Genomic DNA, 14,317 nt, shown 5'->3' on the forward strand with positions numbered 1-14,317 from the left:
ATAGTGATAAAAGTGCACTGTTACACTGTTTGTCATTGAGATGATCCCAAAAAAATGTGTCCATTAACTTACTGATGTCTGTAATGTCATTGCAAAACAAAACATCTATTTTGGGAAAGAAACTGAAGCTTGACATTAATTAATTACTAAACAGGTTGAACACACGGCCGACTGCTTCCGCTGAAGTACGACGGTTTGTAGAACGACGGTCTTTAGTAATAGTTCACGGTCCACTAGGTATTTAGTGCAGGACAACCTTATTTTGGGATTAATCTTAAAACTCTTATTTTTTAGACAAAAAGACACTTTAACCTGAGATGAATCAGAGCGGAAAATCGTCTGAAATCCCTTCAATCATGTTAAAATGTGTGTGTGTGTGTGGTGTGTGTGTGTGTGTGTGTGTGTGTGTGTGTGTGTGTGTGTGTGTGTGTGCCTGTGTGTGTGTGTGTGTGTGGGGTTGCATAACCGTCGTCTCCTGAAACAATATTTGGAAGCTCTTCACAGACGAATCCATTGAAACATAAAAACACATGAGAGTCTAATCTGATCTAAGATAAATGTCTCCTTCACTGTGTGAGAGGGTAAAGAAGGTTGTGTGTTCAATTCCTCATAAAGCTTAAAGGTTTTAAAATACTTTAAAAGCCTTGAGGACTCGTGGAGTGCCTCAGGGATCATTTTCGGGCTCATGTTGGATCTTATTTTCTTAATGCTTCCTCGAGGACACGTCGTACGTAAACATGGTAATTACTTATTAAAGACTGGTGATTCTTATCTATCTTGATTTGATTAAAATGCACTTTTAGTTGTATTTATATTGTTATCTTTAAGAACACTAGGTTGGACTAAAGGGTATTTTTCTGCCGGTCACTCACTGTGGTCCTTCCCCTGGCCGGGCCCCGTCCCGACGCTGGCCTTGGGCGTGACGGGCATCAGCGCCTGTCGGACGGCCTTCTCCCAGCTCTTGCCCACGTCCCGCCCCACGCCGGTCAACGCCAGGGCGGGGTTGTGGTGCAGGCCGCCGTTGTCCTCCCCGACGTAGTACACCATGTTGGTCGTGATCACCTCGAAGCAGTGCGGGTTGCTGCCCTGGGGAAGGCTGCCGAAGTCCTGCGCCGGCTCCACCTGGAGGATCTCGGACAGGGGGATCTCCTGGAGTCAGAATGAATAGAAGGTAAAACAGAAGGTTTTGATTGGCCCCCATGAATGTTCCTCCTGTTGGACCTACCTCAACTCTCAGCTTAAGAACCTTTTAAAACATCTCCTCTCTTCACATCCTGGTACTTTGGACTTGTTTGAACCATTTTAAGAGTCATTTTAACCAACAAGAAGCAAATGATCCAAAGGCTCCCTCCATCCTAACACCTCTCCTCTCTCTGCTGAACTGTGAGACTCTCTTTGAATTTCAGTGTTTGAAACTTCCCTTCCTTCCTTTTCTGGCAGAGGGCAAAAGAAAAAAACCTCCACCCCTCCAAAAAAGCATGAACGTTGCCAGATCAAACATATAAAAAAGGAGAGCGATCGGCTCAGTGGTGTCTTCATGCCCCTCAGAGTCATCTGAACGTTTCGTGTTTTGCCAAAAGTTCACTTCCCCTCCACACAAACCCCCCGAAACCACAAAGCCCCGATCAGCATCCATTCATCCTGCCGCTCTTATTAAAAGGCAGGACGTGCCTCCGCCGCTTTTGGGCACGAGGCAGCGAGGCGGCGGGGAAGCGACCAGAAAAAAAACCCTCCACCACACATCTTCCCCCGCCTTCCTTCCCTCACCGCGCTCTCGCTTTCTCTTCAAAGGAAGCAGCGCTTTGTGGTAAAGGTCAGCAGGTCGCCGGTAGATGAAAGGAGGTGGAGCAGGAGAGAGGGACATGATAGAGAAGGAAAAGAGCTGCAGCTGCACTGGAATCACACCAGGTCATTTCAGATTTCAAGGGAACTCATCTTCCTTCTCGGAAATCCAAAAAAAGTTGGAATGTTTTTTTTTTTTTAGGGATAGTTACGTTAAGTTAATATAAGACACGAGACTCCGTTGACAAAAACAGTAATTTCACCTCTTAGAGCATAGACCACCGCTGCCTCCATCGGTTAGTTTGTTTTGTGTTATTTTGTGACTTTGGTGTTTTAAAGGGTTCGTTCAGATTCAATAAAGTCACACAATAACATAAAGAAACTAACCGGTCGTCCAGAAGCCCCTGTGTTCTGTGAGGCAGAATTACAGTTTTTGTCAAAGGAGTCTGGTGGTGGCTTTGAAGAGAGGACAGAGAACTGCCGACCGCCTTCTACTGCAGCTAACACACCGCTGCATAAGTTCCTCTAACTATCCCTTTAACCTCATGTTTAACTCCTGATCTCACACCACACTATTAACACAGTAAAACCAGGGTTCCTACACTAATCATGATGCATTCACTGCCCATGGGAACTCCATCTGCTGAGAAAGCCACGAAATGGATCCCTCGGTGACGTGAATCAAACCTTAAAATGATTTCTCAAGAAACGACTTGTCACCACATGTATCACAAATGGTTGAAATGTTGATTTAAGTGTTTCTCATATTTTCCTTTAGTGGAAGGTTACAGCATCCCGACCTGAGGAGGATAATTCCAGTGAACGACCTGGTTATAATTAGACAGTGATGTCACTGTACAGTATGAACCCGCTCTTCCCTTCACGTCGCTGCTTTGTTTGGCCGAGGCGGCTGAAAGCAGATCTGAGCCGACCGGGGTCTCCTACCTTGTAATACTTGGCTCCACTTTCATTCTGAAACAGAGTCAGACTCTTGCTGTCCAGCCTCCAGTAATGCCTCTTCCTCTGGAAAGACGAAACAAAGTTCATCAGGACAAAAACTTCATAGATTCAAAAGCCTTTTATTTCAATATAATTACTTTTTTAGCCATATTTCTGCATTGTTGAAGCAAAAAAAGTACAGGATATCAGTGAAGAGGATCTATAATAACCCCGTCATTGGTCTGGTTTTATTCTACCCAGATATGGTCTACTTCTACAAAATCATTTGTGTCACTAGGACGGATGACAGACATTCTGAATTTCAGGATTTTCCCTCCGTAATATACACTTTCTATACATAAAAGACAAAAAATATAAGTAAGATTGTTTGTTGTTGCCACTTGTGTGAGGTTAGTAACATTATTACCAGACTAAATACACATTTCCTTTGTGTTAACTGTATATTTGATGTATTTGTGTGTACATGTTTGGTGTTTTGTTGTCCCTCCTCACCATGTTGTCGCTGCTGGTGTAGTGGACCATCCAGCCCTCTTTAACCATCGTGGAGCTTTTCCTCTTGGTGTGTTTGATGGACTGAACCACTCGCATCAGAGGGATGTTGCTGCTGGTGCACGGGCTACATGTGAGACAGAAAGGACACACACACAAACACACAAACACAAGAGACATTATAAGGATGAGCAGCAACTCAAAATGACTTTCTTTCTGACTTTAAATGGACAAAAAGTTAAGTTTATACTCAATAAGTTTCTCAAACTGCCAGATTTTATGACTTAAAGCTTTGAAGCAAAATAAATAAAAGCATCTGCTTAGTAAAGCCACATCAAAGATGTTTTAAAATGCTGGCATTTGGCCCCTAAAAGTACCCACTTAGACCCAGCATGCTTCTGTCTATCTATCTCGCTAAGCAGCCGGAGGATCACGAGGATCAATCCGGAGTCGAACCGGCGTCACCTGATGGCTCTGAGCGTCTCGTCGTCGGCGCCGGGACCCTCAATGAAGAAGAGCTTGTCGTCCTGCTCGTCCATGCTGTGGCCGCTGTCGCTGTTGGCGTCACAGTTGTCCACCTCCATCGTCGCCTCGGAGTCCAGACTGGGACTGGCTGGTTCTGCAGGAGCACAGAAAGATTCTGAGTACACAACTTATAACCGACAGACTTTTATAAAAACGTTTCTCAAGATTTCATTAAGCTGCAGTTCCTCTAATGACCACCAGGTGCTGGCTACAAAAAAATGGTTGAAGTGATCTGGAAAACAATAAACAATGATGAACTTTTATTTAAATAAAGTTACAAATTGATCTATAACAAAAACAACAGAGCAAAAAAAGAAGAAAATAAAACACAAAGTCGATGCTCATTTTTTGGTGTTTAGGAGCTACTTTCACTTCCTCTAATGTGAATCTTGATGGGGATTTTATGTCATAACAAGAGTTAGAAATATAGTTTATACGATTTAAATTGGAGCTATTTTGGAGGACAAACAGACTTTCACCAAGAAGACCGCTGTTCGTGTCCCGTGTGAAACCAAGTCAACATTGACTTATTTTAACGTAGTTTTGTAACATAACTTTACAAACGGTAGTTACGTAACAAGCATACTTATTTTAATCCAAACCACCATCTTTTCCTCAAGCTAACTAAATAGTTTTGTTGCCAACAACAAATCAAGTTAAAAATGAAGTAAACCTATGTTTGAATTTTCAACACTATTCATGTTTTGTAGATTTTTATTGTCGAGAAATTATCGATTTAGACGTCGAATATGTTTGATTTTGCCTCTCCAGCCCCCTTGATGACCTTTTGGTCATTTTAAGATTTCTCTAAATCATTCTTCAGTTAAGATATAATTATTTTTGAAAAGATAAACTGTTCTCTTTGTAACAAATACAATATGTGTTGTTTGTCTGAAGGTAAAGTTATGGCTTTAATAACCTCTATTGGCTCTTCTTATATAAAGAAACACTTAAAAATATTAAATATACATATGAACCTAAATGAACCTAAATGGTGTATGAAGTTAGTCTTTTCTTATTGTAACTTTACATCACAGTGAGCATAACAGGTGTGTGTGTGTGTGTAAACTCACCTCCATTAAAGTCGACCTCACCGAGGCAGTCGCGAGGTATTTTGGCCGCACATCTCTTATGGCAGTTAAATTTACAATCTAAACAAAAAGAGATATGTAGAAAAAAAAAATGTATTAAACATTCATTCAAGTCCCAATACATGCAAAACGAGTTTCTAATAGTTTGAATAAAATATTTCTTTGCGTGGTGACCTTTGCACTGCATGCCCTGGCGGAAGAGGCCCTTCAGCAGACGTTTGCAGAACTGGCAGATGGTGGGTCGAGTGTAGGTGTGGACGGAGAAGGTGTGAGGGACTTTGACCCGACCCAGGACCATCTTCTCCATCCAGATGGGACGACCGCTCAGCAGGGAGTTACGCTTCCCGGCGCCCAGGAGGGGGCGCTGCTTCCAACCAGGAGAGAAGAAAACAAAGGGAGGGTAAGTTCGTCTGATTCCAGAAGCTCAAGCAGGAAAAACAAACTCATTTTAAACTAGAGAGGCACTCGGAGAAAATTAAATTCAATGTTACACCCTTCCAACAAGTTTCAATAATATTCGTCCAGCAGTTTATCCGTTATCGTGTTGACAAACAAACCAACAACATAACCTCTTGAGTTAGTAAGTGATTACAGTTATAGCCGAGCCAATCGCATCACATGACCTGGAGTGAGCTAAGTGGCAGAAAACTGATGGTTTAGTTCATTCAAGTTTTTCTCTGATAGCCTATATTCACATTTTGTAACTTACATTTAAGACTTTTTAAATACCTTCTAAGGTCTTTTTACTTTAGAGAAATTAACTTTTCAAGACCTGCAGATTTCCTGATATATTTTATCTTCCATGCTAAAGTGTTTCTTCCCCCCTCGACTCTAAAGCTACCGAGGGGAACACTCAGGGTTCAGGAGGGTTTTTTCCTGAGACATCACATTTGGAGAATTGTTCCCTCGTCCTGAAACCAGAGCACAGATGAAATCTCTTCTATCCACCAGAACAATGGCCGTCCTTGTGCAACGTGCAGCTTACAGACCGCAGTCCTGGTAAGAGCAGGAAGCATGTGACACAATGGGCCTGAATTAGTACAGAACAGTTAAATCCACCTTCTCTCAGCACACACTCGGAGTTATCACGTTCCTACGACGCTTGTGACGTCTAATCAAAGTGTAAATTATCTATAAAAAGCATTTAATACGACGGGAAAGAACTGAAAATCACTTCCACCTCATAAACTGCTGCCTGTACGGGTCAATATCAACGTTGATTTCTTGACCATGTTTACAGGGAACCAGGTTTTATTGTAAATCTGCTTTTGTGCATGACGAAAGCTGGATGAAATAAGCGATAATAACACGGAGCGATGCTTCCTTGTATCTGAAGTAATTCCATCCAAAATTGGACTAAAACTTTAGAAGTTTAAAGTTGTACGTTTCCACATATTCACGCCGTATACGGCCGTGTTGTTGTGATATGAGTGAACTGACAGTTTAATGTATGCTGATATTTACTGTGTTGTTACTGAACCGTTCCAACAGCAGCTAAGAGCAGATGTTCCACATAAAAATGTGTGTGTGTGTGTGTGTGTGGATAACAGTGTGATGGAGGAGATAAAAGTGTGTTTGTTCCAGTGAGCGTGAAGCTCTGACTGTGACTCGCTTTGTTCGCTGGTGTGAACATGATGGAAAATCCAGTGGTTTGCCTCCAGCCATCATAGAGAGAGAGTGTGTGTGTGTGTGTGTGTGTGTGTGTGTGTGTGTGCGTGTAAGAGTGACTACTGGAAATGGCTCATTACTTGCACAACGTAGATCTGCTAGCGTGGAAAGTGTGTGTGTGTGTGTGTTTTCACTGGCGTCATTCATTATTTGTCAATCTCTAAACCGACTTTCACTTCACTAAGAGCGCCTCTTTCTGAATGAACTGTACGACTGGACCATCTTTAGGGTTTGCCTAATCCAGCTTTTATCCCAGCATGCAACTGGGGCGAGAGGCAGGGTACATTCTGACACACATACACACGAGACAACCACTCACAGCTTCGGGCAAAATTGGAGTTTCCAGTTCAGCCGACCTGCACATGAGGAAACCGGAGCACAAAGAGGAAACCCAGACAGGAAAACACACAGACAGCATTCAGAACAGCAGGGGAGGGAAGTACCTCAGTACTTTTACTCAAGTACTGCACTGAAGTATACTTTTGAGGTTGTAACTCCTCTCATTGTAGTATTGGAACATTTAGAAACAATGGCCTGAATAAAAGCTCTTTGTTGTTAAACGATGTTAAAGACTCGGTGCGAGGAGCAGACCCACGATGTTAAAGACTCGGTGCGAGGAGCAGACCCACGATGTTAAAGACTCGGTGTGAGGAGCAGACCCACGATGTTAAAGACTCGGTGAGAGGAGCAGACCCACGACGTGAAAGACTCGGTGTGAGGAGCAGACCCACGATGTGAAAGACTCGGTGAGAGGAGCAGACCCACGATGTGAAAGACTCGGTGTGAGGAGCAGACCCACGATGTTAAAGACTCGGTGAGGAGCAGACCCACGATGTGAAAGACTCGGTGAGGAGCAGACCCACGATGTTAAAGACTCGGTGTGAGGAGCAGACCCACGATGTGAAAGACTCGGTGAGGAGCAGACCCTCGATGTTAAAGACTCGGTGTGAGGAGCAGACCCACAATGTTAAAGACTCGGTGTGAGGAGCAGACCCACGATGTTAAAGACTCGGTGAGGAGCAGACCCACGATGTTAAAGACTCGGTGAGGAGCAGACCCACGATGTTAAAGACTCGGTGAGGAGCAGACCCACGATGTTAAAGACTCGGTGTGAGCAGCAGACCCACGATATTAAAGACTCGGTGAGGAGCAGACCCACAATGTTAAAGACTCGGTGTGAGGAGCAGACCCACGATGTTAAAGACTTGGTGAGAGGAGCAGACCCACGATGTTAAAGACTCGGTGAGGGGAGCAGACCCACGATGTTAAAGACTCGGTGAGAGGAGCAGACCCACGATGTTAAAGACTCGGTGTGAGGAGCAGACCCACGATGTTAAAGACTCGGTGAGAGGAGCAGACCCACGATGTTAAAGACTCGGTGAGAGGAGCAGACCCACGATGTTAAAGACTCGGTGAGGAGCAGACCCACAATGTTAAAGACTCGGTGAGAGGAGCAGACCCACGATGTTAAAGACTCGGTGAGAGGAGCAGACCCACGATGTTAAAGACTCGGTGTGAGGAGCAGACCCACGATGTTAAATACTCGGTGAGGAGCAGACCCACAATGTTAAAGACTCGGTGTGAGGAGCAGACCCACGATGTTAAAGACTCGGTGAGGAGCAGATCCAAAATGTTAAAGACTCGGTGTGAGGAGCAGACCCACGATGTTAAAGACTCGGTGAGAGGAGCAGACCCACGATGTTAAAGACTCGGTGAGAGGAGCAGACCCACGATGTTAAAGACTCGGTGTGAGGAGCAGACCCACGATGTTAAAGACTCGGTGAGAGGAGCAGACCCACGATGTTAAAGACTCGGTGAGAGGAGCAGACCCACGATGTTAAAGACTCGGTGCGAGGAGCAGACCCACGATGTTAAAGACTCGGTGAGGGGAGCAGACTCACGATGTTAAAGACTCGGTGTGAGGAGCAGACCCACGATGTTAAATACTCGGTGAGGAGCAGACCCACAATGTTAAAGACTCGGTGTGAGGAGCAGACCCACGATGTTAAAGACTCGGTGAGGAGCAGATCCAAAATGTTAAAGACTCGGTGTGAGGAGCAGACCCACGATGTTAAAGACTCGGTGAGAGGAGCAGACCCACGATGTTAAAGACTCGGTGAGGGGAGCAGACCCACGATGTTAAAGACTCGGTGAGAGGAGCAGACCCACGATGTTAAAGACTCGGTGTGAGGAGCAGACCCACGATGTTAAAGACTCGGTGAGAGGAGCAGACCCACGATGTTAAAGACTCGGTGTGAGGAGCAGACCCACGATGTTAAAGACTCGGTGAGTGGAGCAGACCCACGATGTTAAAGACTCGGTGAGGAGCAGACCCACGATGTTAAAGACTCGGTGCGAGGAGCAGACCCACGATGTTAAAGACTCGGTGAGAGGAGCAGACCCACGATGTTAAAGACTCGGTGAGAGGAGCAGACCCACGATGTTAAAGACTCGGTGCGAGGAGCAGACCCACGATGTTAAAGACTCGGTGAGGGGAGCAGACTCACGATGTTAAAGACTCGGTGAGAGGAGCAGACCCACGATGTTAAAGACTCGGTGCGAGGAGCAGACCCACGATGTTAAAGACTCGGTGAGGGGAGCAGACCCACGATGTTAAAGACTCGGTGAGAGGAGCAGACCCACGATGTTAAAGACTCGGTGTGAGGAGCAGACCCACCTCCTCCTGCGGCGTCGAGGTGAACTCGGCGGACGGAGGACGAGCGACCGACATGACGGAGCCCGGCAGCGAGACGTTGGACAGCCGTCTCTTCTTGACTCCGCTGCAATTGTTGGGGATCTTGAACGCACACCGTTTGTGGTAGTTCAGTCCACATCCTGAAGAAGAGAAAATCAGTTTAGGCGTTATGTTATTTTCATTTTATCCTCTTTTCTATCCACCAGCTGGTTGGTCAGTATAAACTGTGCAGCTAGACCTCAAACCCCAAAACCCGCCGGCGGGATTGAAAAGCGTGTTGTCTTTAAACAATCACCAAAACGACATTGTTTATTAAGCTAGAAGCTAGAAGTTATTATTATCAGATATTCCCCTTTCAGACGGCCTTTGAACACATCATGTGTGACAATGCTTACGTCAGAAAAAGCAACTGAAACAAATCTTTCAAAAACATTTTATTCTTCAATCTCGCCCCAAATAAAGAGTTCACTTTAACCAGATTGTGTAAAAACATTAAGTTGTGAGCTCCTCAGTGAAACTATGAAGTCATGATTGATTCATCTGAGACCAACAGTCATGTGACAACAAGGAGGAGAAACTTTGACTGAACTACAGGAAGTGAACACAGAGAGGGGAGAGGAGAGGAGAGAGGAGAGAGGAGAGGAGAGGAGAGGAGAGAGGAGAGGAGGGGAGAGAGGAGAGGATAGAGGAGAGAGGAGAGGAGAGAGGAGAGAGGAGAGGAGGGGAGAGAGGAGAGGAAAGGAGAGGAAAGGAGAGGAGGAGAGGAGAGGAGGGAGAAGAGGAGAGAGGAGAGGAGAGAGGAAAGGAGAGGAGAGGAGGGAGGAGAGGAGAGAGGAGAGGAAAGGAGAGGAAAGGAGAGGAGGAGAGGAGAGGAGAGGAGAGGAGAGGAGGGAGGAGAGGAGAGAGGAGAGGAAAGGAGAGGAAAGGAGAGGAGGAGAGGAGAGGCTGTAAAAATGTAAATAGTTCAATATTCAAACAGAAAGTAGAGCCTTAATTTTTCCAACAGTAACACTTGTGGATGCTTAGAAACATGTTGATATATAAATTCCAGTGTTTTCCAATTTTTGTAAAATAAATGATCAAAGAAATTCAACATTGGACAGAGTCACGCTTTTCCCCCTTGCTTACAGTGGTTATGCTAAGCTAAGCTAATCGACTAAATTACAAAACCCTCCTTCCTCCATTAAGGATTTCTTGTCCTTTCCCTCCCATCATTCAGACTCTTCATCAGTTTGAAGCTTTTAGTTAAAGTTACATAAGCGGAAGCCGTATTTTTCTGCATCGACGTCAACATCGAGCGTCTCTTTTCTCTGCTCGGCATCACGACGGTGGAGAGTCGCTCTGAGGTTCTCTGAGCACTGAGATCAGATCTTTGCATGAAGACATCCTGCTGCAGCTGTCACACTCGGAAACCAGTGAAACTGTGTGTGTGTGTGTGTGCGTGTGTGTGTGTGTGTGTGTGTGTGTGTGTGTGTGTGTGTGTGTGCGTGTGTTGGGCCGGTCAAGATATTTCAGCAGCTTGTTGGTCTCTGTTAAACTCATTGAGATGTGATTTCTCTTACATCACCTCACAAACACCGGCAGCACAGATCGCTCCCTCTCGTAAAGTTTCATTGACAGGAAGCTCGTCTGAGTAGCTGTAAATACCCAGATATCCTGACGATGTGTTCCCGATCTGTTTGCTCACTTTATTTATATATATTTTGGTTTATTTACGTTTCTGAGCTTCCAGTTGACGCGAGACCAAATCAAAAGGTCCTCAGCGCCGTTTCTTTCAGTTTATTTTGTGTTTTAATGACGTCAGAGTGTTAACTTGTTCATCACAGACTCACCATCCCTGTTGTCGTTAAGACATTCGATTTGCACACTAGTAGAAGATAGTGTTAGCATGTTGGGTTTAGCATGTGCTAATCAGGTAATCGGAAAAAAACAGGTGGGAGATGAAGAGTTTTACTTCCTCATCAAACTCCAAAAAGTAAACCAAATAAGGAGAAATAAGGATATATTGTTATGGACTTGAATAAAAAATATATATACAATGACAAAAACACGGCTTGGCCTCTAGATGACCCCGTGTTGGTGTTGTTTTGCCCTGTTCACCACATTCTTACCCTCACACTTGAGGCCTTGTCTGACGAGCCCCCACAGCATCTCCCCGCAGTCGTCGCAGAAGGCCGGCGCCTTGTAGGAGTGGACGTACAGCGCGTGAGGTCGGATCTGGAAGTCCTCGGCTGTGGCGAGAGCTGAAAGAAACAAACACAGAGCAGTTGCTGTACAATGCTATATATTAAAGCTCATATTTACATTTTTTACACCGTTTTTTACAGATTTTTGCATCGTTAACCTCACTACTGTCACTTTAACTTGTAACTTTGGTCTCAAAATGCTCTTGTATATTTTATTCTTTGTGTTTCATTCTTATTTTTTTTATTATACCTCTTAATATTCCTGTCTTTACATCTACTATTTATCTGTATTTATTAGTGGTGTACTGATCGCCCCTCACTATTCAGCATGCATGTGATCTGTGGATTAATTCCACACTTTAACTTTAACCATCACAGTGTAAATAAAGTTTTACTGACTCAGTAGAACATGTGTTTCTAGTCTCTGATCTCTGATCATGTTTCATTGTAAACAACCAATCAGTGTTTAAACCAACAGGAGGAGAGCTAGTAACGTTAGCAGCACCGCTAACGGCTAACCAACGGAGGTTCACTTCAGTTACATTATGATGCCTTCAGGCTCTGCTCAGTGAACATGAGTACTGGCTCATATGTAATCTGTAAAATGTAGTTTTGGTGATAAACTTGAATAAATCCAGTAGTTTGAAGGAGATATTTTCACATGAATGTAAAATAGATATTAGAGATGAACTATGAGCTGTTTAACTTCCTAACACGCGCTCTAAGCAGGGTAAACACAGGTGTAATTAATAAGTAATTATTAATCATGGTCCAGTTGTGACACTAAATATAACTGAAACGTAAAAACCATAAGACTCAGTGACACATTTCTCTTAAGTTAAAGCTTGTTTTGTCTTTGCAGCCAGTTCTCTGATGCATCTTACAGTCAGGTATGAGTTATAAGATGCCTCCAGAAATGAATATCTGAACTAGCTGAACCTCTGCAGGTTCTTGCAGCAGCAGAAGCAGCAGGAGGAGGAAGTGGTCGCGGGTTTGAACCCCGGGTGCGGTTTTCGGGGCTCCGACTTCGCCGTCTTCCTCCCGTGTAATCCTAAACCTGCCGCTGCTTTGCGTCTGGGTGTTCATCAGTTATAGTTGTTACAGCCCAACCTGTAGACACGACTCAGGATGTGACGATCCCATGCACAATATTATGGTGAGAGCGAGCCGGGTGACCCGCTGGAGGAGGAAACAAGATCTGAGGCGACCTCACCGCTCGCACTCAGAGGGGGGTTAACGAGAGAGTTATAAACATTTTATACATATGAACGTGCTTTAAGTCGTCACTGCCTGGAGACCGGAGAGACTCCAATGTGTACAAATAAATGTGTGTTTATAATAAACGAAATAAAGATTATGTATGAATCGGTTTATTTATGTATTCCTTTTTTTGTGTTCAGACATTCATGGTCCCCAGAGGATGACTCCTACTAACTTTGACAATCCTCTGACTTTTCCTCTGGCACCAAGAGGTTAATATTTGTAGTTTCCCGAAGTTCTTAGATTAATTGAAAGTAGAAAGAGTTGGTTTCTTACCGGAGAGCACCACCTCCACCAGGTCGCCTTCGTGGATCTCCTCCGCTGAGGTCAGACGCTGCAGGATGTTGTCCGAGTTCAGGTCGTGGCGAAACAGCAGGATCTTGTCGTACATCCCGAAAAATCCACATTCTGGGAACTGAGGAGGAGAAAGAGGAGGAAGAGGTCAGGGATTAATGTTGACTCAGTCTGAAGTTACTGTTAAAGTCTACTTGAGTTGAGCACAAACTGCAGCAAAACAACCAGCAATCAGGAGCAAACGGTCGAGGAGAATAACTAAGACATCTGTGCGGGTGATAAGAATGAAATCCACAGAGCAGGTTTATATTGCAGAATATACACTATTCATGTTGTTATATCGTACATTTGTTGGTATATTAACTGGAAAACAGTTTGTAGATAAAATAACCAGATGTGGACGTTTGTTTTTGGTTAATCCACCAAATTAAATATGACCAATGCGATCCAAAGGGTTTGTCCTCTGGGAAGATAATATTTCTATGCCGTCAAATAAAATCGTATTTATCATCATAATCATAACATATTTATTTTACTAAGAAATGTAAAATACAAGAACAAGTCTAAAATAAAGTCAAATCGCAAAGTCATCAGAGAACAGCAGCTGAAGGTTGTTTTTTTAAACCAGTAAGGAGCGTAATCCATATCTGTCAAAGGGCTCTTGAGCAAGGCACTGCTCCAATGCTGTTTTCACTGTCACGACTTGTTCCTGAAGTTAACCATTAACTGACCTTTGAATACGAGGAACACGAGCTGAGCGACATTCAGAGAAATAAGAGAGTGAAACTCTGGAGATTTCTTTTGTCACTGCGGCTGCTGAATCAGTTTCCACTGAAGGAACTCAACCACCATTTAGTCTCTGATTTTCTTCCCCGAAACACGAGCTGGATCCTCTTTATAAAGAAACTTCAATACCATCTGATGGAAGGTTCAAGACCGGGTCACTGTCTGCGTCAGATGTAACGCCGTCTCTCTTTCTGCTGAGACTTTGCAGCCCACCACAGTGAGAAACAAAAGTTTCAGTGTGTGTTGTATAGTGTGTATTAGGGCTGGGGATCGTTTCAAGAAATAAGATGCCAGCACTAATACAAGTTCCTTTAGAGTGAAAATATTGTTTTCAGCCTTTAAAATATGGAGATTTACAGCTTTTCTCAGTTTAATATCACATATAACTGTGGTGTTTTGGACAAAACATGACATTTTCTGCACCAGATCCACTCCTTCCGTTCTTACCTTTCACAATAAAAGCCTTAGACACATAATATTCTGGTATGCAAGTTCATAATATGCAAGTATTTCGCACTTGTGTGTTGTGTGTAAAAAGTCAATGTAAAGATTTCATGCAATTTGACCAATAAATCTAAAAT

The 14,317-nt window shown here is 43.9% G+C and overlaps 1 protein-coding gene across 1 annotated transcript in view; it reads right to left on the reverse strand.

Moving 5' to 3' along the window:
* Positions 1–14,317, reverse strand: part of LOC142941695 (serine/threonine-protein kinase D3-like) — a 32,574-nt gene that overhangs the window by 6,369 nt on the left and 11,888 nt on the right. Inside the window, exons 3-11 of the mRNA XM_076083717.1 lie at positions 12,933–13,071; positions 11,322–11,453; positions 9,193–9,350; positions 5,022–5,211; positions 4,830–4,907; positions 3,697–3,850; positions 3,235–3,358; positions 2,728–2,805; positions 873–1,149 (exon numbers count right to left, since the gene is read on the reverse strand). Of these exons, the coding sequence (XP_075939832.1) occupies positions 873–1,149; positions 2,728–2,805; positions 3,235–3,358; positions 3,697–3,850; positions 4,830–4,907; positions 5,022–5,211; positions 9,193–9,350; positions 11,322–11,453; positions 12,933–13,071 (1,330 nt within the window). The remainder of the gene's footprint in view (positions 1–872; positions 1,150–2,727; positions 2,806–3,234; positions 3,359–3,696; positions 3,851–4,829; positions 4,908–5,021; positions 5,212–9,192; positions 9,351–11,321; positions 11,454–12,932; positions 13,072–14,317) is intronic.

The sequence above is a fragment of the Anarhichas minor genome, unplaced genomic scaffold (assembly GCF_050575085.1).
Source record: "Anarhichas minor isolate MPS153535 unplaced genomic scaffold, ASM5057508v1 ptg000136l, whole genome shotgun sequence".
Classification (NCBI taxonomy): Eukaryota; Metazoa; Chordata; class Actinopteri; order Perciformes; family Anarhichadidae; genus Anarhichas; species Anarhichas minor.